This window comes from Hydra vulgaris, chromosome 03 (genome assembly GCF_038396675.1).
Source record: "Hydra vulgaris chromosome 03, alternate assembly HydraT2T_AEP".
Classification (NCBI taxonomy): Eukaryota; Metazoa; Cnidaria; class Hydrozoa; order Anthoathecata; family Hydridae; genus Hydra; species Hydra vulgaris.
Genome location: NC_088922.1, coordinates 6,312,766 through 6,337,500, shown reverse-complemented (window position 1 = coordinate 6,337,500; position 24,735 = coordinate 6,312,766). Strand labels below are relative to the sequence as shown.

Sequence of the window (24,735 nt, the reverse complement as noted above, 5' to 3'; positions counted from 1 at the left end):
TATATACATATATATATATATATATATATATTTATATATATATATATATATATATATATATATATATATATATATATATATATATATATATAAAACTATATATTTTTCTTTATTTATTTTCTTTTTTTTAGTTTTTTAAAGCTGAAAACTTGTTTTTACTTGACCAAAGTCAACAACAGTATTATTACACCACGACGGATCCAGAGGGTTTTTGAAAAAATACTGCTATAAGTTGAAAGTGCTCCAGCACCCCTCAACTTATAGCAGTATTTTTTATGGGAAACGTTTCATTAAAGAAACTTATATAATTATAAGTTAGTTGCGTAGTAGTATACCCTCTGCAAACGTAGTATTTTGTTTATTTAAAGCTATATATAGTTTTTAATGTTTTTAATTATAGTGACAACTTCCGTAAAGATCTTTTTTTGATTTGCTTCCTTGAGCAAATCAAAACAGGAAAAAAAGACCTCTTATAAAGGTTTATACACTGAAATGGTAGCCGAAATGGTTTAAACAAATTTTCACTAAAACGGATTCAATTCTTCAAATTGTTTTGAGATGTTTTTTTAATTAAAAATTAAAAGGAATCATTATTATCTTATCAAATTTTTTATTGTTTAACATTTGAAAAATAAGATCATTTTTTCAAAAATAAAAAACCTTCATTACAGTTGTGAAACAATTTTAAAGAGAGATTGAAAAATGATTTATGGTTAGACAATAACGTTGCATTAAACAATGCGTCATTTTACACTTCAAATATAATTGACAAGTTTTTTAACAACTACAAGAAATAAAATGACGATGCCAAAATTGATTACTTAAAAGCTTCACAAATTTGGAACTGCGATGAGTGTGGTTTTATTGGTGACCAAGGGAAAAAATCATCTTTTTACCATAAAGATACAAGGTGCGCTCTCAAACATGCAATGGGACAGGAGAAAACAGGAAACAACGAAAAAATTAGTTATACCTTAAAACAACCGCGTCTATGTATCAGGCTTCTATTTACCACTTTTGTTGTTTATAAATCAAAAAGATACTTATATCAATTATTGTGTAAAAGTGGTTCAACCGGCGCAGTGTATGCAAGATCGGATTAGGAATGGATGGAGAAATCGCAATTTATTGAGCGGTCGGAACGACTATTCATCCTAGAAGTTAAAACGTTTGACGGTAAACGTTTTTTTATGTCAGATGTTTGCAGTAATCATGTGTCACTGAAAGTTGTCAGAATGCATAAAAAAAAAAACGTCCGATTGTTCTGCCGACCAATTCATTTACGCAATATATATTTTTTGTGGTTATTAAGATGTCCCCAGAAGTCCTTCCGGTCTTATCACAGAGCACCGCGGAAGAGTATTTAACTAGGAAGTTCATGCCTCCTTCATTACCAATGTTGCTTATTTGGCTATAGTCAGCGTCAAACCTCGGACCTATTGGTTTTGAGCTAACACTCTTACCAATGTGTCACGGCTCCAATACTTTTTGCGACCTCTGGACGTTGGAATATATTTTCATGTTAAACGTACATTGAATAACGGATTAAAATCATATTTTGAGTTCTCAAATTAATAAATTTGATACAGCTACTTTTCAAAGTTCATTAAAAGTTTTAAACAAGAGTGGCAAGTGCTTTATCAGAACACTTACGGTCGGTGCTTTCAAAAAAACAGAGTTTTTTTTCTCAATAAGTTCAGTATTGACCTACCAAAGTTAAAAATAATAGTATAATTTAAAGGTCCTTTATCTGAGCTAGTATCATTTCAATCACAGAGTGTACAACATGAGTTTACGACATTAATTTCATCAATAACAACAACACCAATGCCAGTATTTCAGTTGAATGTTATAACAAAATGTACATTTCAATTAAAGAGGGTTAAGAATCTACAATGAAAACATTTATGCAACATATTTATGCCTCCGATCAACATATCCACTAATCTAAACATATCCACCAATCTAAACATATCCACGAAAATCTAAACAAAAAAATGTAACAATAGAGAAGCAATGGAGAAATTGACGAAAAACAAAATAGATACAAAAAGATTTTTTTTTTCATATATATTTTCATTTATAAAGACATATACAACAAAATACGTTTTCATATACATAAATGTTTTCATATACATACATATACAACAAAATAAATAGCTGGATTAAGAAGAAAACTTAATTTCTTATCACCGAGCACCATTTTTATAAAACCGTAATTTACATTACATAAATATTTTGTTGTAAAGACGTAAATATATAAACTAGAAGATAATATATCGTATTGTTTTATATAAGTTTTATTACATAAAGTAGGAAATAGTAATTGCTAATTGGCTTACATTTTCTACAGTAGCAAAAAAAACAACAAAAAAACAAATAAATATTACACACATACATATACCATTCTGAGTGAGAGTTAAAATCATTAATAAACTTTATTATACGGATTTTGATAATAAATATTTTTTTAATTTATCTTCATTTTTATATTTGAGTTTAACTTTATATAAAATAAACATTTAAAATCAAGCATAGTGTAATCCATAAATAAGAAGTACTGTTTAGATTCCTTTTTGAATAGATCTAGAGAGGTTATCTTTTTATTAGCTAAGAATGTTTTTTTATGTCTAAGAATGTTTTCCAAAGATATGGTCAATGATACTTAATTGAGTATGAGCTCAATTTTAAACTATATTTTGAAACTACGAAGTTGTTTTTTGAGAGTTTTGAAGTGTATTAATGAAAGATTTCATTAAAATTGGATTCATATATTTTTGAAGACAATCCTAACTTAGTTCTATACATAAAAACTAAAATTGGATGTAAATTGATTTTATATATATTTAGTGCTCCAAATAAACACAGGAGAGGTTTGGAAGGTTCTTCTTTCTCAGCACCAAATGCAATCGACATGCATGTTTTTATTTATTGTAAAGGTTTTTTAGCTTTGCATGATTAGTACTTGCGCAAGCAGTGTTACAGAATGTTAAGTAACAATGAATAAAAGCAAAGTATAAACCTTTTATTGATTTAAAATTAAAAAATAGTTTAGCTCTATATAACATCCAATAGTTTTTGAAATTTTTTTTTCTAGACTGTTTATATAAAAATTCCATCGTAAATTTTCATCCAACTCCACGCCTAAATAGTTTACAAAAGATTTCCTCTTAATAATAGTTTTGTTTATCCTAAGATTTGGTAATTTAAATGGGATTTTATCAATTTTATTTGATTAATGGAATAGTATAACTTTAGTTTTGTCAGTATTCAGAGAAAGTTTGTTTCTTAAGAACCACTTATTAACTTTTTTTAATTGTTCATTAACGTATTTAAAAAGTATTTTAATATCTTTGAGTGAATAAAAAAAGTTGGATTCATCAGCAAATAGAATGAAATTTCTAAGATTTGATGATAAATATAGATCTTTTTATTTGACTTGATGATAAATGTAGATATGTTGTAAAACTTTTTTTTGTTTACACATTATTATAGAAAATAAAATTTTTTATCTATTAAAAAAAATCCTATAAAAAAACACGTTTCCCATAAAAACATTTACCTTTCTGATAGTTTAACTTACCTACACTACAAATTAGAAAACTTTTTAAATGACTTTTTAAGGTTGGTTTAAACCTGTTGTTAAGGTAGGTTTTTGAAAACATGAAAATTATGAAGATAGGCACTTATTTTCTTGTTTATATTTTTTCCTTTGAGATGATGTGGTCAAAAAATTCTGTTAATGCTATACATCCACCGTTTTCTTAAGCATCATTTGAGGTGTACAAAACCATATATACAGTCCTAATCAATTTAAATCTAAAAGTTGGTCAATCATTTTTTTGAAGCGTGAGCCTTTTACTGTAACTATGTCAGCACTTTCAACTTCAATAAAAATCGGTTCAATAATTCAAGACCTACAATAACTATGACACTTCCAAGCTCTACGACATCTCCAATTACCTCCAATAAATTAATTTACTCGAAATAACTAAATCGCCTCTAATTTTAAAAACTAGTTAATACAACTTTTTATTGTTATTTTAATTTAAGCTTTTAATATAGACAGGACACAACATGTAAAAAAATGAAAGAAAGGAAGACTAAACATTTTGTGTGAACATTCTAATTCTTGTAAAGACGTGTTCTATATGTTTTAGGAAGTTAAATAATCTTTAAGGACCACTTGGAAACTGCTAATAACTTCATTTAAAGACAAAAATAGTTTAAACTAAACGAATAGATTTCATCTTAAATGTTGTTTAAAAACTAAATGTCGCAAAGCATTTAAGTTTTTACAAATTAATTGCACGGGATGCATATTTACATACTCCACAAGGCGATAGCACACATGCGCCCGCGCACGAAAAGTTGAATGTAATTAATGCCCTTCTCCATGACTTTTGGCGTTTGCTCTATCTTGGGATATATTTAAAGCCAAATTTCATTATTTTTATTTCAATTTCAATTTCATTAAGATTTATTGCTTTCAATGAAAAATAAATATTCTAATTATGAGTTTCAAATTTTTTTTTTGTTTTAGTAATATAGTCAGAAAGAAAACAATATATAGGTACAGTAAGTACTTCTTCAAAAATTTAAAAATATGTTTCTTTATAAAAAAGTACAAAAAATCGTGCGCGGGCGCATGTGTGCTATCGCCTTGTGGAGTATGTAAATATGCGCACGGGATTAATCATTTTTAAAAATCAAATTTTTACAATATTTTTTCTTGAATCAATAACAATAAAATTTTATTTTTTAAAATAAAATTTTGTTCATAATTATTTTCAAAATGACATATTAAATCAAAAAATAAATTTAATAGTATAATCTGAAAAAGCAACCGTTCCCGTTTCGTTTTTTCTTAAAAAACGTGTTTATTTGTTTATATTTATTTAAGTAAATAATGTCGAGTAAAAATAAAAGTCTTAGTTGCTGTAAAAGTAATTGAAATTGTTTGCATACTCCATACATTCAAGAAAAAGATGTTTATATTATTGACAAACTATGTGATTTCAAAACTTTCAAAACAATCTGTGAGATATTGGTAGGGCTTGTGTGGGATGGGGAAGGGTAGGATTCAGGGTATATGTTTCGCAGCACTCAAAAGAATATGGTCAAAAGAATAAGTCTCTAAATTTTGAGGAATTGGACTACCTTTTTTATTTTATTTTAAGGTTCTATTTTAGAAGGTAACTATTTGCTCTGGAATAAAAGCACCTGATGATTTAAAGGAATATATATATATATATATATATATATATATATATATATATATATTATATATATATATATATATATATATATATATATAGTGGAAGATCTAGGAATTTTGGAAAATAAATAAGGAAATTGGCGCCCCCTCCCCACCCCTTCCTTGCAAGCAAAAAAATTAATATTCTTTTAAAGTGACTAAGTGACAAATGAATAAATGAATATACATTGCACATTTATTATTACAATATATTTTGTAGCATACAGTCAATAGAGCACAGGTATTTCAGGTAAAATTGTATTTTTCTTGATATAGTTGCAAAATCCTGAAGGATATCACAGAAATCAATTTCAGAAGCAAATTTATGCTATATAGACAAAAGTGCAAGGTTTGGCAATCTTTCCTGTGACATTGTAGAACGCATATACGATTTAATTAGTTTTAACATACTGAAAGATTGTTCACATAATACAACTGAGACTGGTAAAGTTATAAATATCTGTAAAGCAATAGCTTAAATCTTATATGATTCAAGTCCCAAAGATGAAATGTAGGTAAGGAGCCCTATTGGAGAGAAGTCCATTTTTTCTTGTCGTTAACCTTTTCTAAGCGAGACAATAATATCTTTAAAGTCATCAAAAAGTTCATTGCCATTAAGATCATTTTGAGTTCCAAGAGGCAAGATCAAAACATTTCGTTTGAAGGCTTTCCGTTTCTGCCTTATTAGTTATCCAATTTAGTATGTTAATGACAGACTCAATGGAACACAGAAAACCAAATCGTTAATTTAAAACTCTTAACTATGAAAATCGGTTAGAAATTTCAATATTAAGTTTTTCCAACATTTCTTTCATATATCGATCCATTGCTTGCTGAGCATTTAAACCGGCATCTGAAGCACTTTCTCCTGACATGACAAGCCTTTTTCGAATTCTACGCTCAACGGTAATATCCCATTTTTTGCACATTTCCTCAGCTTTTGTAATGGATGAGGTACATAATGCATTTCTCCAAATTTCAATTTTATCAGTCAAAGCTCCTAATTGAATTAAGGCTTGGTTGATAGTAATTTCTTTACTTTGTAAGCACTTTAGAATTCGGTCAATTGAAGGAAGTTCAATTGACCGAATTCAAACCTTTAAATGGCAGAAAGAATAAATCCAGCATCACTTCGTGAGTCAAGTGTTTCTCCAGAACAATCACGTAACGTTTCCAAAGCTCCAACACCTCCTCAAGTTGAGTTGATATGGAGGTAACTGCAGCTGCTTTTGAACTCCATCTTGTATCTGAATGTTTTTTTACTGTTATTTTCACATGTTCCTTCAAAACTTTCCATTAATGAGTTGATGATGAGAAAAAAACAAATAATTTTTCCAATGTGCCAAAAAAAGTAACAGCTTGATTGTTTACATGTGCAGCATGGGCTTCAACCAAATTTAAAAAGTAGTTATTGCAAGGGATAAATATTGCTAATGAATTCAAGTCTGATATTCGGTTTTGAACATCAGAATTAGCTCCTGCCATAGTTGCTTTATTATCATAGGATTGGCCCCTGCAGTCTTGAAAATTCAATCCATCTAAATTAAGCTTTTTTGTTATTTCCGTTGTAATCGCTTCAGCCGATTTACCATGAATTTGAATGAAGTCTAAAAAAGCTACTTTCATTGTGACTTTGCCTCTTTTAATATCAACATATCTAATAATTTGAGACATTTGTTCAACATGTGATGAATCAGGAGTGGTATCAAAAATGATGCTGTAATACTTCGCATTTTTTACATTAAGTATTATAGATTTACTTACTTTTGAACCAAGCAGATTAATTAGTTCATTTTGAATTCCATGAGAGAAATATGATAAAGAATTTTGAGCTGACTGATTCTAAATGTTCTTTCATGAATGGGTCAAATTTGGCTAAAAACTTCATAAGAGCAAGGAACTTTCCAGAGTTTTCATCTGATTGTAGATACTCATTATGACCTCTTAATGCTAAATTTTGCCAGGCAGGCATTTGAATTGCTGCAGCAACGCACTCTAAAGCTTGCTTCCATTTCTGAGCGGCTCTAGTGATATAAATCTAAAGCTGATCATCAATTAGTCCACCATTTTTGAAGCCTCTTTCCAATTCTTTCCACTTTAAAAATGCAGAACGATGAGTGGAGTTTCCCTCATGACCTAGAATTCGTGGTTTAAGCTTCTTCCAGTGTGAAAATCTTTTTTCAAGATCAAAGCTACTTCTTGTAGATGAATTAGATTCTCAATTAAATAGGCAGCAGCAGAAACAAAGCAAGGCATTTTTTTTAGGAGAATAGCATAACCGTGTTCATAAGACATTTTGTCCATTGTGAAGTGTACGTGTAAACCATTTCTTAGACAATGTTCTCTTTTTTTCTTCATCAGTTGCGAAAGGGAAGTTTTGATTTTGCAATCTCTCTGTTCCAATTTATACCACTGCATCTGGAAAAGATAATGAAACTGTCATTGGCCACATTCCAATGTGGCCAATGCAACTCTTGCAAAATTTCATTATGACACACTTCTATTTCTTGTTCTACTTTTGAAATAATTTCTGTAGAAATTGTGTTACTTGAAGCTGAGATGCCAGTCAATACAGCAGAGACTGATTCAGTACTTGTAGAAAAAATTGGGTTTGAAGGAGTAACAATGGTATTTATTGAAGCAACTACAAAATAAACAAATTATAGTTTTTTTATTAGTAATAACAAGTTTAATTTCACATTAGTCTTTTTTACCTTCTAAAAAATGTTGTTTTTTCACAAATGTTTCCATGAAAGATTTGGATGAAGTGTCTTCTTTGGCGCTTTTTGCAGCTCTTTTTCTGTTTTGAGATCCACTTGCCTTTTGTCTTTTCATTTTTAGAAATAATTTTTTCTCACTTCTTTATCTACTTTTCAGTTTTGTTCTTCTTTTCTTCAATTTACGCCATTTTGTTTGTTTTGATCGTAGTAAACTTAATAAGCGAACCTCAAACAAGTTGAGATTAATCTCAGAATTGCCATACTATCAAACATGCTCTTCATATATTAGTGAAAAAAATAGTAGATTTTAAAAATAATTTTAATTAAAAAAATCATTTAAAAAATAAAAATATCAGTTATTAATAAAAAAAAATCCTTTAAAAAATTGTGTGTGTGTGTATATATATATATATATATATATATATATATATATATATATATATATATATATATATATATATATATATATATATATATATATATATATATATGTATATATATATATACATAGGCGGATCTGGGGTGGTAAAGGTGGGGCGTGGTGGGCAGGTGGGGCAAAAGGGGCAGCCGCCCCCTTTGCCCCACCCTAGATCCGTTAGTGCATCCGTGAATGCATATATATATATATATATATGCATACACGGAAAAAAACTGAAATGTATAAATTCTCCAATATGTAAGTGACGTAATCAATTGAGAACTACGAGGTCAATAACTACATACCTGTTGAAAATCTGTACATCAATTATTGATATTTTTTGTTCAGGGCAAGGTTGCATATTTTTTGAGATAAATATTTAAATTTTTAATTTGATTTGAAATCAAAATTATAGCGTGACGTCATCAGTACCCAATTATACCCCAACTAAACCCTTACGCATTTTCTAAATTACCCGTATAATTTTTCTTATCCAGGACATCACCCTTGAACTATTTAATTAGTTTTTGTCCACATTACTTCCAAAAAAAAATTACTCGTAGCGTCCTGACAAATACTTTGTATTGTATTTTAACTATTTTTAGTATTTTTCTAAAAATATAATAGAACACTGGAAATTTCTTGACTAAAAAATTTTTGAGATTCTTTTAAATTTGCTTTTAATGATTACGTTTTCATGCTGTAGTTTTTCTTATACTATAATTACAAATAAAATAATATAATTACAAATAAAAACATTCAAAAGAAAACATTCCAAAGAAAACATTACAAAGAAAACATTACAAAGAAAACATCCCAAAGAAAACATTTAAAAGGAAACATTCAAAAAAAAACATTAAAAAAAAAAAAAAATTCGAAAGAAAACATTTGAAAGAAAACGTTCGAAAATAAACATTCGAAAGAAAACATTCAAAAAAAGAAACATTTAAAAGAAAATATTCCAAAGAAAACATTAAAAGAAAAAAATCCTATGAAAAAAATTCCAAAGAAAAAATTAAAATTTTTTTTTTTTTTATAGAAAATGATGGAAAAAAAACATTTCAAAAAAAAAATTAAAAGAAAACATTCAAAATTAAACATTCAAAAGAAAACATTCGAAGAAAAGTTAATTTTAACAAAAAAGTTAGATCATAACGGGCGATGCGGAAGTTATCGGACAAATCCTAATTTCATTATTTGAGTATAATAATTAGTTTTTGTGGTTTTATGCGTAGGCATAAACGTTCTATATATATAAACTTTATTATTTGAAACACAATTATTTAAAATGAGGTTAAATGCAGCTGAACGTAATCTTTTCGAAAGCGACTAAAAATGTTTTTTGTAAATAAACCTTATATATAAAAAAAAAAAAAAATCGTAAATCATTTTGAAAAGGAAGAATTTGCTCGAAGTACAATATATGATAACCTAAAAAGACCCGAAACTGTTCAATCGTTTTTTGATAGAAAGCACCCTGGTCGTCCGACATCCTGGACTAGAGAAAAGAAAGCCGAATTAACGAGATTTGTCAACAATCGAAAAGGGGTCAGTCAGAGAAAAATAGGTATTAAATTCAGTGATATATAATAATATATCACTGAATTTAATACCTATTTTAAATAAAGGCAAAGAAAAGAAGCAGAAAACTAGTTAACCAACTCTATAACAAAAAATCGCTTCTAGTCATCGATGACGAAAAATACTTTTGTTTTGCAGGGGACAACATGCCTGGAAATTCTGAATACTACACAAACAACAAAAAGACATGCCCAGAAAGTGTTCGTTTTAGAGGAAAAGAGAAATTTCCAAAAAAATTATAAATGTGGATAGCCATATCTGACCGTGGTATGTCCGAGCCATTGTTTCGCACTTCCAAGGCTGTAGCCATCAATTCATCAATCTATATTAATGAATGTTTAGAAAAACGACTTCTTCAATTTATTCACAAGTATCATGGAGACTTTAACTATTTATTTTGGCCAGATTTAGCAAGTTCTCATTATTCTAAAGATTCTCTAAATTGGATGGACCAATATGTCTATTACATTGATAAAGAATCCAATCCCCCAAATGTGCCTCAAGCACGACCAATTGAAAATTTTTGGGGACATTTGGCACAGAAGGTTTACGAGGGAGATTGGCAAGCTTCAACAGAGCAAGTTTTGATTGATCGCATTAAACTAAAACTACAAGAAAATGATTTAAACTTTTTACAGTCGCATATAAAAGGCGTCAGAGCAAAATTGAGATCAATTGCAGACGGTGGTATTTTTTCATATAAAAAATAATATATTTTTATTAAAAGATAAATGCTTTATTAAAAAAAAATATAATAGTAGTTTGTTTTATTATTTATAAATAAGTTATTGACGTTTTTATTTTGTCTGATAACTTCCGCATCACCCGTTATGAGTTTTATATCTTTACCTACTTAGATTTTTCAATGTTTATTTATTTTGTCAATGAAATTAATAATCACATTTGTTTTGACATCGATAGTGTATATTTACGCTTAACTTCATATTTCTTTCATATTTTTTTTTTTTTTTTTTGTTATTCACCTCCCCAAGGTCGAGAAGGCCACTACAGATGAGGAGGCTACTTAATAGTGGTTATAACCCTCTCTCAACTCTAAAACTCCGAAACACGAACCTTGACGAACAAGGCCGCTGCGCGGAGAAACAAGTTGAGCGCGGTACTACCAGGGACGTGGTGGGGATCGAACTCGGAACCTCTCGCCTATAAAGCGAGCGCTTTACCACTACACCACTACCGCATTAAATATCTTTTATATATGCGCGAATTTTCTCAAAGTCAGAATATTGAATCAATCTATTTTAATATTGTAAGCATAATTACACAGCATATAGCACTTTTTCATATATTGAGAGGTATATATTAGGAAGTATTAGGGAAAATAAAAAGAAACGACATAATTGTAATCTAATTCAAGATTTGAAGTACCGAGTCTGCTAAAGGCAAAGATGGATATTTATTTCCATTGTAAAATAACACTGTTTTAAGACTCTGTTTTGTGCTATCTATGAACAGTTGCCGTTTAAAACTTCAGTTAAAAAATAAATGTAAACACTTTATGTTCAATTAAATTAAGTGTAAGACATTTGGAGGGTATGATGAGAGTTTATTTACATTTTATGGTGGTTGTGGTACCTTAGGCTGTCATCTTGAGGGACAAGTGCTGTAAATGATGGTATTCTTATACTTTGTAATACCAATCATACAAAAGTAACAGCCATCGTGATGGTTCTTTGGCTCACTCCATTGTAATTTTGATAATCTTGCCCAATGCCTGCTTTTATAATATCTACATACATAGCAAAGCATATCAGAAGAACTTTAGCATCCTCTAATAGCCATTATGAGAAAAACAGAACTTACTAATACTATATAATAAGTATATAATGCATTTAAGATACGTATTTAGAGTAGCTTAAGATGTTTTCAAAACATCTTTGTCTTGAACGTAAACATTAAACGCGTGTTTGATAATAGAATGCAAAACGTTTTTTATAGGTTTTATGAAAGATTTTACGATGCGGAAACAGAAAACTTTGTATTTAAAGTACATAGGTTTAATATTGACAAATATAAGGTACATAGGGACAATAGTGCCGCATTTTTCAGTATACAATATACTTCTAATTATTAACAATGTAATATTTTCTTAATGTAAATAATAAGAAAGAAAAATATATCTGAAAAATCTTTTATATTAATGTCAAAACCTAGTAAATATATAGTTAAACAGCAAAGATTTTAACTCTTATAACATAGTATTATAACTTGTATAAATTTAATATATAATTTTAATTATTTGTCATTAAAAAAAAGAATACAATGCCGTGTTATATAAATAAAATCTACATGACCGGGCTAAAAGAAGACAATATTTGCCTTATAACTACTATGAATAAACTTATGCAACAAAAACTCACTTATTTTATCTCAGTAAAACTCTTTTCTTTAAGTACAATTAGAACGTGTTAAAAACAACGCAATTCTAAGGCCTAATTAGTTTGGTAGTAAAGTCAAATGCTGTTGGTTAAGACCGAAAATTCAGTTTTACATGAAGTTTTAGCCGTAAAAATTTGCTTAATCAGATCATAAAAACTTTACCGAAACATTTCAAAGCATCTTTTGCAACAGAAAAATTTTATAACCTTAAAAAAGATATAAACGTTTTCCAGAAATTTACAACTGAGAAATTAAAAAATAATAATGGCAAAAAAATATTTGGCAAACTGATCAAGATTTTTCAACAGTAACACATTTTCTCCGGCTTAGAAGAATTTTCATGTTCAAAGTTCCCACTGGGATATCTAAGGTTGTGAGGCAAATATCCAAAGGCTTTGAAAATTTGTATAAAATAGATCTTCTAATTGTCATAAAACCTTTGCGATAGTTTTCATGATAAAAGCAATAAATTAACGGCGCTGCAACACCATTTAGAAAAGCGAGATATTTTGTCACAAACCCTAAATATTGCTCCAAACTAGAATTCTCAAATCCTCTAGAAAAACACGATTTACAGAAACTTAGTAATGGGTAATATATAAATGACGGTGTCCAAAATATCCCATAGAACACTGTTAACACGACAGTCAAATGTGTCACTTTTCTATAACGTTTTAAATCTTTATCACGCATTTTGAGAGTGCAGTTTTGTTGAGCAGAATTAGTGTTATCTCGTAAACGGTCATGTTTTTTTTTCAAAGTTTGAAGTCTACAAATAATATACGTATATATTATTATTGTTAAAATGTATGGCAACGCTGTATTAAAAATTAGCATAAAAATAACCCATTCATCTTGCTGAACATAAATGTATGTTTTGTCGAAAGATGACGCATTTAAGGAAGTATTTAGCGGAAATGAAGGAACAAAAGGAATCATGCATAATGTAATTATATAAATCCATAACATAAACAAGCTTACACATATACGTTTTTTAGTGATTCTTTGTTTATACGATTTGAGCCAATAGGTTGCTAAAAAGCGATCTATGCTAATACAAAATACTCCAAGAACAGTTCCATAAAATGTGATCATATATGTAACTCTAAATGAATTATCAACAAACTGAGCCCAATGGAAACTTTTGATGGTGAATTTTTTTGCAGCATAGAGTGGCAATACAATTAGACTTTGTAATAAATGTACTAGTAGCACGTTTAGTGTAAGAATGCTGGATGGTCTCTTTTTTAAACATTTTGTTCTTTTTATGATGTATATACATAAAGAATTTAAAAAAGTAGCCGCCACAGCAAGAATTAATAAAAGTATTATTGCAGCTGTTATATTTAGCATTTTTTTCTTGGTTCAATCAATAGGTTACCATAATACTTTTTATTAAAAGAAACCAGATCACTCACAATCACACACGATCGAAAAATTCCAACTAGCACATACCAAAACATACATAAAGAAAGAGTTATATTTTAAGATAATCTTTATTTCAGGCTGGTAAAATTTTCTAAAATATAAGCTAAATTAATTAGGTGTAATTTTGTTTTAAAGATTTTTTACGTGATCAACAAAAATATAGTCATCAAAGTAAATAATACGCATAGATAAAAAAAATTACAACTTACCTTATAAATGCAAATATAAGTCTATGTAATGACAAAGTCTATAAAATAAATATTTAATTTAAAATAGGATTAAAAAGTTAAGAACTTTATATACTTTTCTTTTTTTTTTTCTTTTTTCTTTTAAACCTCAAACTTCCCTTTACTTCATCGATTCAACTATCGTATTAACATAGCATGCGCGGATCCAGAGGGTTTTTTAAGAATGCTTTAGTCCCCATCAACTTAACTCATAACAGTATTTTGTTAAGGTAAAAAATTTTATTTAAGAAAGTCAATTTACGTATAGTTGTGCATCATTTTACCACTTTTTGATGTTTTAATATTTTTTTTGCTTTTTTTTTGCATTTTTGTTTGCTTCTGTGAGCAAATCAAAAACCTACTCACTTTAAATTTAATTTTGATTGGCCTGCACCCCTTAAAATTTATTATTGGTTTTTATTCTTAAACTAATTGAAAAAAAGTTTTTAGAGATGCAAGCCCAATTAGAAAGATCTTTCACTAGTGCATATCAATTACGCAAGTTCTAGAGCTAGCATCACAATCAACATCAACTATATCTAACTATATGTTGCACATCGTTCGTCATCATTATCATCAACACCAAAAACACAAATGTCGAGTATTTTAGTTGAATATAATAATAAAACGAAACTAAAAATGAATTAGAATTTATATTTAAAACATTGAAAACATTCGATTATGGTTTAGATTTCAGATAGCCCTACAGAAAAAAGTCTGTAGCTGTTAACTTCAGTAATCAGGTAGGCTAGTTAAAATTGTCTCATTTCGAGATGATGCGGTCACTAAAAGTTTCTCCAGCAGTATAGGAAATAGTGTCGTCCAATCATAACCATATATTCTGTAATCATTTTTACGTGAGTCGTTTACGTCAACTATGTCAGCTTTTTAAATTTTAATAAACGGTTTAACAATTGGGTTGTTACTCCGCACCATACAGTAACCCTACGAGAACGTAAATGGATATAGATTGCATTAAATTTTATTAGCCATTTTGTCATTAGTCAGAAAGTTTTTGAGTTTTTTTTTAGATAAAATCTGGAAACAGATTACATTTTTGGCAATTTAATAGCATTTCTTGAGTTAACTCTTGTACGCAAAAAAGTGTAAGTTTATTTAGTGCCGTAATAATTATAAAAAATGGTGCATTTTTTTTGAGAGTATTAGTTCAATGATATGTTTCAATATTAATATGGTTCAAAGGTTCAAAATCATGTTTAAAAATTAATATGGTTCAAAGAAGTAAATGTACCCCGATAAAAGAAATAAGAAGTAGGGCCAATGTCCAATGTTTAACGAGTGTGCACAATTTCATCTTGCCCGTGGCCTTTGTGAAAATTTTCGTTAAACATTGGACGTTGGCCCAATTTAAAAATAGGTTCTTTGAACCAATCTTTAAATTGGTAGTGTTAAAAAAGAATTTTGACATGAAAAGACATGAATGACGAAAACTGTTGGTGAAATTCAAGTTGAGCTGCAATAGTTAAACTGACATTTCTTTGATGCATTAACATTATAATACGTTGCTGAGGAGTGATCAACATTTCAACGCGTTGTTGAGGAATGATCCATTTTAAAAATTTTTGAGTTATCTCATCAAATATCTGAAAATAAAATGCAGAAAAAGTTTTAAGTTTAGTAATTATCAGCATAAGGGTTAGGCATAGGTCAGGGTTCTTAGAGTTAGGGTGAGGATTAGAGTTCTACAAGTCTTCTATTTCCTAATATTTTTCTTGTAAATTTATATTAAGTTTCTGTATTTTATATTTTATAACGGATCGTTTTTGTTTTTTTTAAATATAATAAAAAAACAAAAAAAACAAAAGTAAAACCCTGTACTCTGCACCCTGTGTAAATAATTTCTTAGTTAAAAAAATGTCAAGGTTCAGAGAACAAACTGTATCGCAGAAATTACTTTTTATTAGGGGTGTACTCGATTGGATATTTTGAATTCCGCCCGGAACCAGATTTGTCAAAATTGTCTATGAAATTACGGGCGGAATTCCTATTTCATTAATTGATTCTTATTTCATTTAAATCTAATAGGTTAAACTCTTGAGAACAAACTTCTTATATTATTACAAGAAATCAATGTAATAAAGATGACTTTTTGTGGCTGTTCCTATGCCAACAATATCTTCAGATATAAGAACATTGTATAGGAAAGTATAACATGAAATACAAATAAAACAAAACTAATGAAAATAATTAAAATATACCAGTAAAAGCATTCGACATGTCATAAAAGATATTGATACTCGTTTTCGTGTTTTCAAAAACTTGTACAAAAAAGCTGTTGGTCCTACACAAATAGCAAATATAATTACTAAACTCATAGCTCAGAACTGAACGTAACCCTACTTAAGTTTTTAAGACCGTAACCCTACTAAAGTTTTTAAGACCGTAACCCTACTTAAGTTTTTAAGACAATAACCCTACTTAAGTTTTTAAGACCGTAACCCTACTTAAGTTTTTAAGACCGTAACCCTACTTAAGTTTTGACCTTAGGAAGAGAAAATATGCTGAACATATTTATATATTTATTAGAGAGTGCTAAAGAAGGATGAAACATTCCTATCTCAAAATTAGGTATAACAATTATCTAGTCAATTTTTTTTCAATTTAGCAATGTCACACTTCTTAAGAAATGGCTACACTGGAAAACTCAAAGCAGTGAAGAATGCTTTAACATTATGCTTTGGGGAAGATGTTGAAAGTCAATATTTATTAGCAGAGGTGTAATGAGTGCTTTATCAGCAGGTTTAAACAAAGGAAAAAAGCTCTCAAAGTTTTTAAAAACATAGGATGGATTTAGTAAATTTAGTTTTCAGCTTCAAAATAGGTTGTACACAATAGATTTCTCAACTCCACGGCTGTCACGGGTTGGACTCAGTAGATTCCAGACTACTAGTGGCAGCATTAATGTAGCATTGTGCTCGGCACATAATAATTTTGATTCTATCAGTCCCTAAATATTTAAAATAAATGAGTCGATTTCTTAAAAATATCTTAGCTTTAACATTCTAATTTTCACATATTTGATCACCATGAGCATTTGGTCAATGTTATACATTAGATATGTTATCAAATATTATTCCAAAAAACAGGCTATATGTCCTTGAACAGCTACTCCTTGGCATGGTTTGCAAAGCGTATTTGTTCGATCTCAACCATTTTAAAAAAATTTAACAAATTAAAATTTAATCTATTGTGACATTGGAACGTTATACTTTGTTTGGTCAGGGGTAAGGTGATATCAAATTTAATATAATCTAATTAAAGGTAATTAAAGATAATTGGCACTAACTTTAAAAATTTGATTGGTTTTTAGTTTTTTCAAAACTTATTTTTTTATTCGTTTAAATTAAAAAGCAATTCTATAAAAAATTTTATTATCGCACATCAAATTATTTTTTAAATGCATTAAACCTAAATAAACAAGACTTCATTTTTTTGCATCAATGCCAATTACCAAAGTTTATTTATTAATCAATGCAAAATCCTAAATTTTCAGATAAATAGTGTTTGGATTAATAATTATTATAAATTGGTTGTAAAAAATTTTTAAAATGTGAAGAACTAAGTTTTAAAACAGTTTCAAAAATGTAAAAAAAAAAATGCACTAGTTTGTGTTACAACATTAAATATTGAGTTATCGCATTTTGTCTTAATTGATGTAATTGCATTGGATGAGCTAAATGAAGAGTTTTACTTTTTAGACATACAAAAAATCCCAAGATAATTTTATGAAATTATAAAGGGCATGATTTTAAAATTAAATAAGAGATAGACATAAGAAATACAAATATAGAATATCTAAAATTAAGTATTTATTATAATAGACTTAAGAGATATTTATCTAATAGAATATTTAAAAAAGAGTATTTGTAATAATAGACTTAAAAAAAGTAAAAGAAAAAAACTCTTTATCTTTAACGGCTTGAAATGTATATGTTCAAGTTCAAAAAACTGAAGACTTGTCAATTTAAATAGATGCTATCAAAATGGAGATGAGCAAAAACAGCTGTTATTGTACTATTTAAGAAGATTTTCGACCATTTAGATCAAGTACAGTGCAAGAGCTAAATGAAGATGATTAAAAAAAAATGAAGTTTTTTAAAATCATGCTGTTAAAGTTTGAAGAAAATATGCTAAATAAGACTGTTTGGTTAGACGATTCATGTTGAACAGTATCGTAGTTGTTGCTATTAGGCCTACTCTATTCAGCACAATAATATATCTTTACCCAAATAAAAAAATGAAGTAATGGCTCGGTGTGCTTCAGGTACCCTTATTGGTCCATACCTATTTAACGTTTTGATCATAGTTGATTTATATTTTCAAATACTTGAAGAGTTTTTATGACCTCAAGTTAAATAATGTGTGCAGAGATATGCATAGACATGCCGTCGTATAGGAATAATAGGATTCTTTGTGGATTATTTTATGTTATGAGATCGTAACTAAACGATATTTCATTCTTAAAATATTTTACTGCTGTTATTCTTTACACTTTATAAATTACGTTGTTTATATCATTTATGTTTCATGATTAAACTTATACTATTTAGATAATTTTTAAGTTCTTTGTTTTTGTTATTAGTTTTTGATTAAAACCTTAGTTGCTAAATTCTTAAAACATAAAAAAAAAACAGATATAACAGAAAGGCTTAAAAACTTAAAACAGAAAGGCTTAAAGGCTCCCAAGAGTATTGGGAGAGCGGAGTTGGTTGTCACACATTTTTAGACTGCTTTTATATATTTTTTCATTAAATCAAAGCTAAACTTTGCACAAAAGAAGTTTAACTTTGCACAAAGGAAGTTTAACTTTACACAAAGGAAGTTTAACTTTGCACTTGTTGTTAAAATTTAAACATCGTAATGGCAAACTTGATCAAGCAACGGTTTTGCATTACTGTATATGTTTGCGTTTAATATTAAATAAATTTTTTTAACTTTATGATAGAATTAGTTTAAGTGGAAAATGGTGGAAATTATTAACTGACATTTACCAACAGTTATCCATACAAATTTATTAATACAACTGCCGATGTGACTTTAGGCCGCTAACTATATGTTTATTTTATGTTCTTTATATCAGATAATGAAACAATCGCATGTATGATACAATACTTTGCTACTTTGCAATGCGCACATGTTGCAATATTTATTGATGTACTTATTGATGCACATTTTTTGCGATGCTTTGTTCTAACTTTAAATGTTTAGCTTTTTTTTTAGTTTTTGTTGGGTTAAAATTCAACAAACGATGCATCCACTAAGCTATCGCAAAAGAAAGATTAAAGATTGTTAAGACTAAATTATATAGTTGTGTTAACAGCAAATAACAATTTAGAGGATCGATTATCACGATCATTAATACAAGTGCATCATAACTACATCATAAATACATCATAACTACATTATCAATTACATCATCAACTACTACATAAAACTTTCTGTCATAACAGTTTATTAGTCAGAAATAGAACGAGATGGTTGAAAACCGTATTGATTTCTGGAGAGTAAATTATTATACATAAGATTAGACATTAGAAGTTTGCTAATCAAAGATTTTCAATCTTTAGCTTCGCTAATCGAAATTGTTTATTCCCAACTGGCATGTTTGTTTATAATGCACTTTAAGTTAAGAATCTTTTGTTGTTTATAAAATCATGACAACCCATGTTGATTAATAGAAATTAGATAATTTTTAACAAAGTGTTGAACCATACTGGCTTTGATAACTTTTCCTACAACTTTACTTACAATGGACGTCAAGGAAACTGCTTGCGTCAACAAAACGGAACTATTTTCAAAGAATATTAGCATATTCTTTGACTCTGAGCTCTGACTCTTTCTGTCATTCCAAAGAACCAAATTAATTGATAGGCACAATATTATTACAAACTACTATTATTATTTTTACACGTTTGAGTAAATTATTTTTCAACAAAATAGTTAAAATAAAAAATCATTAATAAATAATTAAAACAATAAGAAATAATTAAAAGAACAAACAAGTCTTATTATAAAAAAAAGAATGCGAATACTAAATCTCGTTATCCTGCCTGCTGGAAAGTAGCATCTGTGGTTGCAGTTTTGAAAAATTCTGGAGATTGCTCTAACTACTTCCAAATCAGTGTTTATACAGTTATCAGTTTGTTGAGTATGGCTCAAGACTAAGTATAAATTTTTAATTAATTTTGATAATTTCAGAACGGATAAAGTTATCAAACTTTTTATCCTTGGCAATCATGGGAGACATGTTTTTATTGCGTGTCTAGATTTACCAAAAAGAGTGGCAATAGCTACGCTATTTTTTCCACCACATTGTAGCCACAAGCCAAAGGTATTTAATTGGTCAGTGTATGGGCCAATAAATGCTACTATATAATGACCCGTAATAATGGGCTGTATCCAATCAAATACTAATCACTATATATGGTATAACTGTAATTGAAAATAAAGTTTATGCAAATCTCTTAATTTTATCAAACATTTCTTCAGGATTTTCGGATGAACTTTTCATTCTGACATAGTTGCTAATAATGAGTTTTCAAATTCATATGTTACAAATTGTTAAAAACTATTCGTGTTAATTCATTGTAAGATTTATTGATCAGGTTTCAAACACTACTCGTGTTTCATTTTTAATGTTCTGTCATCAGACTTACCACGTATTGCACTTCTTTTTCAGCCTTCAAAAATATCTGCCTCTGAAGGCAACCATTTAGTGTTTACATTAACATCAGGCAAGTACAAAAAATATATATTACATTTTATCATATTGGCCATTTCCATTGCCCGGATTAAATCTGTTAATCGTTTAGCATCAGCACCAACGTACCGAAATGCTCACATGTTTGAAAAAAAGTAAAAAAAAAAAAGTAAAAAAAAGTCAGAAAGCTTTATCCAAAATAAAAGGAAAGAAAACTTGTTAACAATAAACAATAAATAACAATTGTGCATTAAAATCACAACATTATAATGTGCTCACAAAGGCGTCCTGACAGGGGCGTAGGGGTGTTTAATCCCCCCTCCCCCTATGAATTTATTAGTCGGCAAACTTGGACACTTAAGTCGGCAAAATTGAATTTAAAGTTGGCAATTGGCAAATGTCAGTTTACGAGAAACTTTTTTTGTTGCTGTTTGTTTAAGATCTTAATCGGCAAAAAAAAAAAATTTAAGCCATTACTCGGCAAAAAACAGGTGCCTCATAACTCTCCTTCCTCCCCCTCCATCCTTCCTTTCTTAAAAATCTCTTCGGGACGGCCATGTACACTCATGAATATTTGAAAAAAAAGTAGTTTTGAAGTTCTAATCGAGAATATTGTAAAGAAGTATATTTGTAATTCTATTCACGGATAATGTAAAAAAGTAGATTTGTACCTTACGATGATTAATAACAGAGGAAATGTTCAGACTTAATAAAAAAAACATTGTTTTGTTTTATAATATTTTGTTTTTATTTCTTCTAATAAGAGTAAATAAATTATCGTTTAATAATAATACAGTATAAAATTCGCTATTCCGTGGCACACTGGGTCAAAATAGTTTAGCTGGTCTAAAATATGCTTTATAATATTAGATTTTTAGTTTAAATAATAATTTTTAGAGTAGTTTAGTAGTTAGAGTAGTTTTAGAGTGGTTTAGTAATAATTGTTAGACTTAAGAAAAGTTGATTTTTAGGATTTTAAACATTTATTTACTAATGTAAGACTGAAACAAAGTAATTTTAAATAATATATATATATATATATATATATATATATATATATATATATATATATATATATATATATATATATATATATATATATATATATATATATATATAATACCTTTGTGTCAATTTACCAGATTTGTAAACTATTAATTTAATAATCTGGCATGGGAGAATAAAAAAATTCAGTTAAAAGTTGATATTAAAAAATAAAAAAGAATAAACAAAAAAAGTGTTACCAAAATTCAGTTTATACAAGATTGTAACTAGTTTTAATATTTATGCAAAGGCGTAACGAAATCTGCAAAATAATCAGCTAACGTTTCAAAAATTAGACACTTTTTTTACAAATTAACACTTGACTTGAAAGTTCCGCAAGTTATTTTACGTCATATGGCACGAGAATAATGTTTATAAAAGAACTTAATAAACATGTAAACATAAACTGTTTCTGTTTTTCTTCTGTCTGATAACAAAGTTTAATAAAAGCAACTGTCTCCTAGCAACAAAAGCTTAAAAAATATTTTTTACTTACCATCATAGTTAAAATACTGCAGTAAAAGGTGCAATATTTATTTAGAAACTATCTATGTAAACAATAAAGTGTTTAATTTAAGGTATTTAAATAGAAAAAAATTTTTCTATAATTTTTCCTTTTGGCTCATTGTTTTTCTTTACATTCCAAAAAAATTTGATGCGCTAAGGGATCACGCATCTATTCTTTAAAATTACTAAAGGATAAAAAATACAATCATTAAAACTTATTAAAATTTTTTAAAATCATTAAAACCTTTTAAAATTGTAAAAGCTTAATTTTATAATTGAAGGTTCAATTAATTCAAATAAATTGTTCCAATTAAAAAAATATTTAAAAATTTGAATCTAACTTAAACTCTGTGTGCTCAAGATAATTTTTGAAGTTGCAGCAGGTGAAACGGAGCCAAAACACAAAAAAGATGGCTTTAAACTATCACGTCATATTTCATGGTTAAAGATAATGTAAAAAGGAGAATTCTAATGGGAATATAAAACCAAATTTTTTAATCTCAAACTTTTCAGTCGAATCTCTACTTAATCCAATTTCAATCTTAATTTTATTTAAATTTATTTTGCGTATGTATATCTTGTACTTGTCGAAGTGTATGTATGTCGGTAGATGTGTGTGTACCCACGTGTGTGTATGCGTGTAAAAGTTTCTCAGTAAACTTTAATAGTTTTAATTCATTTTAGAAACCAGAAAAAAATTTAAGAATTTAAATACTTTAATTTCTCTAAAAATAACAAAAATCAAAAGTTTTACTTTTGCAGACTTTTTTTTATTTTTTTATTTTGAATACATCAAGAAAATTGAATAGTCTTGTTGGACCTCTGAGAAAATGACCTTGTCAAACATCTGAGGAAAAAAAGTTGTTTAAATTACAAATAAACCGTTAATTTCTAATATGTCTCGATAAGTCGGAGATCATCCATCCAAACTTATTATCTTTTTACTTAATGACTCCGTTTAATAAATTCCAATAAGTCTAATATTTTTCATTTACCAAATAAACTTAGTAAGTTTTTTCTAAGTGCTCATCATGTTTAATCTAAAAACTAAAAAAGGCATTTATTTTTAAGCATTTCATAACTCTGATTTTATTTATACGTTATCTTTTATTCTTTTTATCTCTCGGTTGATAAATCAGCATAAAATTGAAATTACAATTGATGCTGAAACAATTGATATATATTGATGTATATTATACATAAATTAAAATTGAATTAAAGAAGTTTAGATTTAAATTTAGATAATATAAGTTAACATTAAATAAATTAAATTAACATTAAATAAATTAAATTAACATTAAATAAATTAAATTAACATTAAATAAATTAAATTAACATTAAATAAATTAAATTAACATTAAATAAATAAATTAACATTAAATAAATTAAATTAACATTAAATAAATTAAATTAACATTAAATGAATTAAAATTAAAGTAAAATAAAATAAATTTAAAATTAACATTAATATTATATTGTAGATATCATCTTGCATGATATTGTTAAAATCTTTATTAAAATTTTTTTTTAAATAATATCAATTGCATTATAATAATGCAAAGGGTCAGCCACGCGCCGCTTCGTTGCAAATTGTATGGTTCTCTAGCCTGTCCAAATTGTATATTTTAATTTCATTATAATTCTCTAGCCTGTCCAAATTGTATATTTTAATTTCATTAACTTATTAAAATAAAGATATATTTTCAAAAAGAGTTTCGAAAATAAAATTTTCAAAACTTTTGCAAGCACGCAAATATGCACGCCCAAGCGTGTCAACACTATGTTTAAAAACTGTTAATTATTTAATGTTACAAAATATGCCTAAGCATAAAATTCAATCAATCTAAAAAATTTTTTATGTTAGAAACAGAAATTAATTTAACACGTTAAACTTTGCTGTGACTACTAATAAACAGCAGCGAAAAATTCAAATAGGAAGTTGTGGTTTTAAATCCGAATGGACAGAAACATTTCCATTCCAAGTACTGATAACTAACCAAGAACTAGTAACTAATGCTTGTAAATTAGTACTTGGAGTGACCTTGAAATAAACGATGTGATTGTAAATAGTATATAATTATGATAATATGTATAATATATATACATATATATGTATGTATATATATATATATATATATATATATATATATATATATATATATATATATATATATATATATATATATATATATATATATATATATATATATATATATATCTTTTATTTATTTGAATTTCATGCTATATTTTGCTATACAATTCTCTTATATCCGAAGATATCCTTGGCTTAGCATAGAAACAGCCACTAAAAGTCATAAAGACGAATCCTAATTAACATCCCTTATTGACCAACATTTTTGCGTACTGAAGTACTACTCATGCGCTGAGTTGGCGGTGACTGGATTATATCTCGTATCGCACAACACTTTTGGTTT

At 27.9% G+C, this 24,735-nt stretch overlaps 3 protein-coding genes across 6 annotated transcripts in view; 1 reads left to right on the top strand and 2 right to left on the bottom strand.

Moving 5' to 3' along the window:
• LOC105845143 (octopamine receptor beta-2R) overlaps nucleotides 1-22,148 on the bottom strand; it is a 23,932-nt gene extending 1,784 nt beyond the window's left edge. The window contains exons 1-3 of one of the 4 annotated variants that reach the window (XM_065792157.1): nucleotides 21,994-22,148; nucleotides 16,248-16,330; nucleotides 14,011-14,048 (exon numbers count right to left, since the gene is read on the bottom strand). The gene's annotated coding sequence lies outside the window, so the exon portion shown is untranslated. The remainder of the gene's footprint in view (nucleotides 1-14,010; nucleotides 14,049-16,247; nucleotides 16,331-21,993) is intronic. The other 3 variants (XM_065792158.1, XM_065792159.1, XM_065792160.1) reach the window with 3 other exon arrangements.
• On the top strand, nucleotides 10,219-10,686 carry LOC136078419 (uncharacterized). The gene has a single exon (XM_065794191.1). The coding sequence runs from the start codon at nucleotides 10,219-10,221 to the stop codon at nucleotides 10,684-10,686; it is 468 nt and encodes a 155-aa protein (XP_065650263.1).
• LOC136077904 (octopamine receptor beta-2R-like) lies at nucleotides 12,230-13,902 on the bottom strand. The gene has a single exon (XM_065792156.1). The coding sequence runs from the start codon at nucleotides 13,724-13,726 to the stop codon at nucleotides 12,665-12,667; it is 1,062 nt and encodes a 353-aa protein (XP_065648228.1). The 5' UTR covers nucleotides 13,727-13,902; the 3' UTR covers nucleotides 12,230-12,664.
• Nucleotides 22,149-24,735: the final 2,587 nt, after the last annotated feature.

Excerpts from the sequence above, each read along its gene's own strand:
- LOC136078419 (XM_065794191.1), top strand. The coding sequence starts at position 10,219 with ATGTGGATAGCCATATCTGACCGTGGTATGTCCGAGCCATTGTTTCGC.
- LOC136077904 (XM_065792156.1), bottom strand. The coding sequence starts at position 13,726 with ATGCTAAATATAACAGCTGCAATAATACTTTTATTAATTCTTGCTGTG.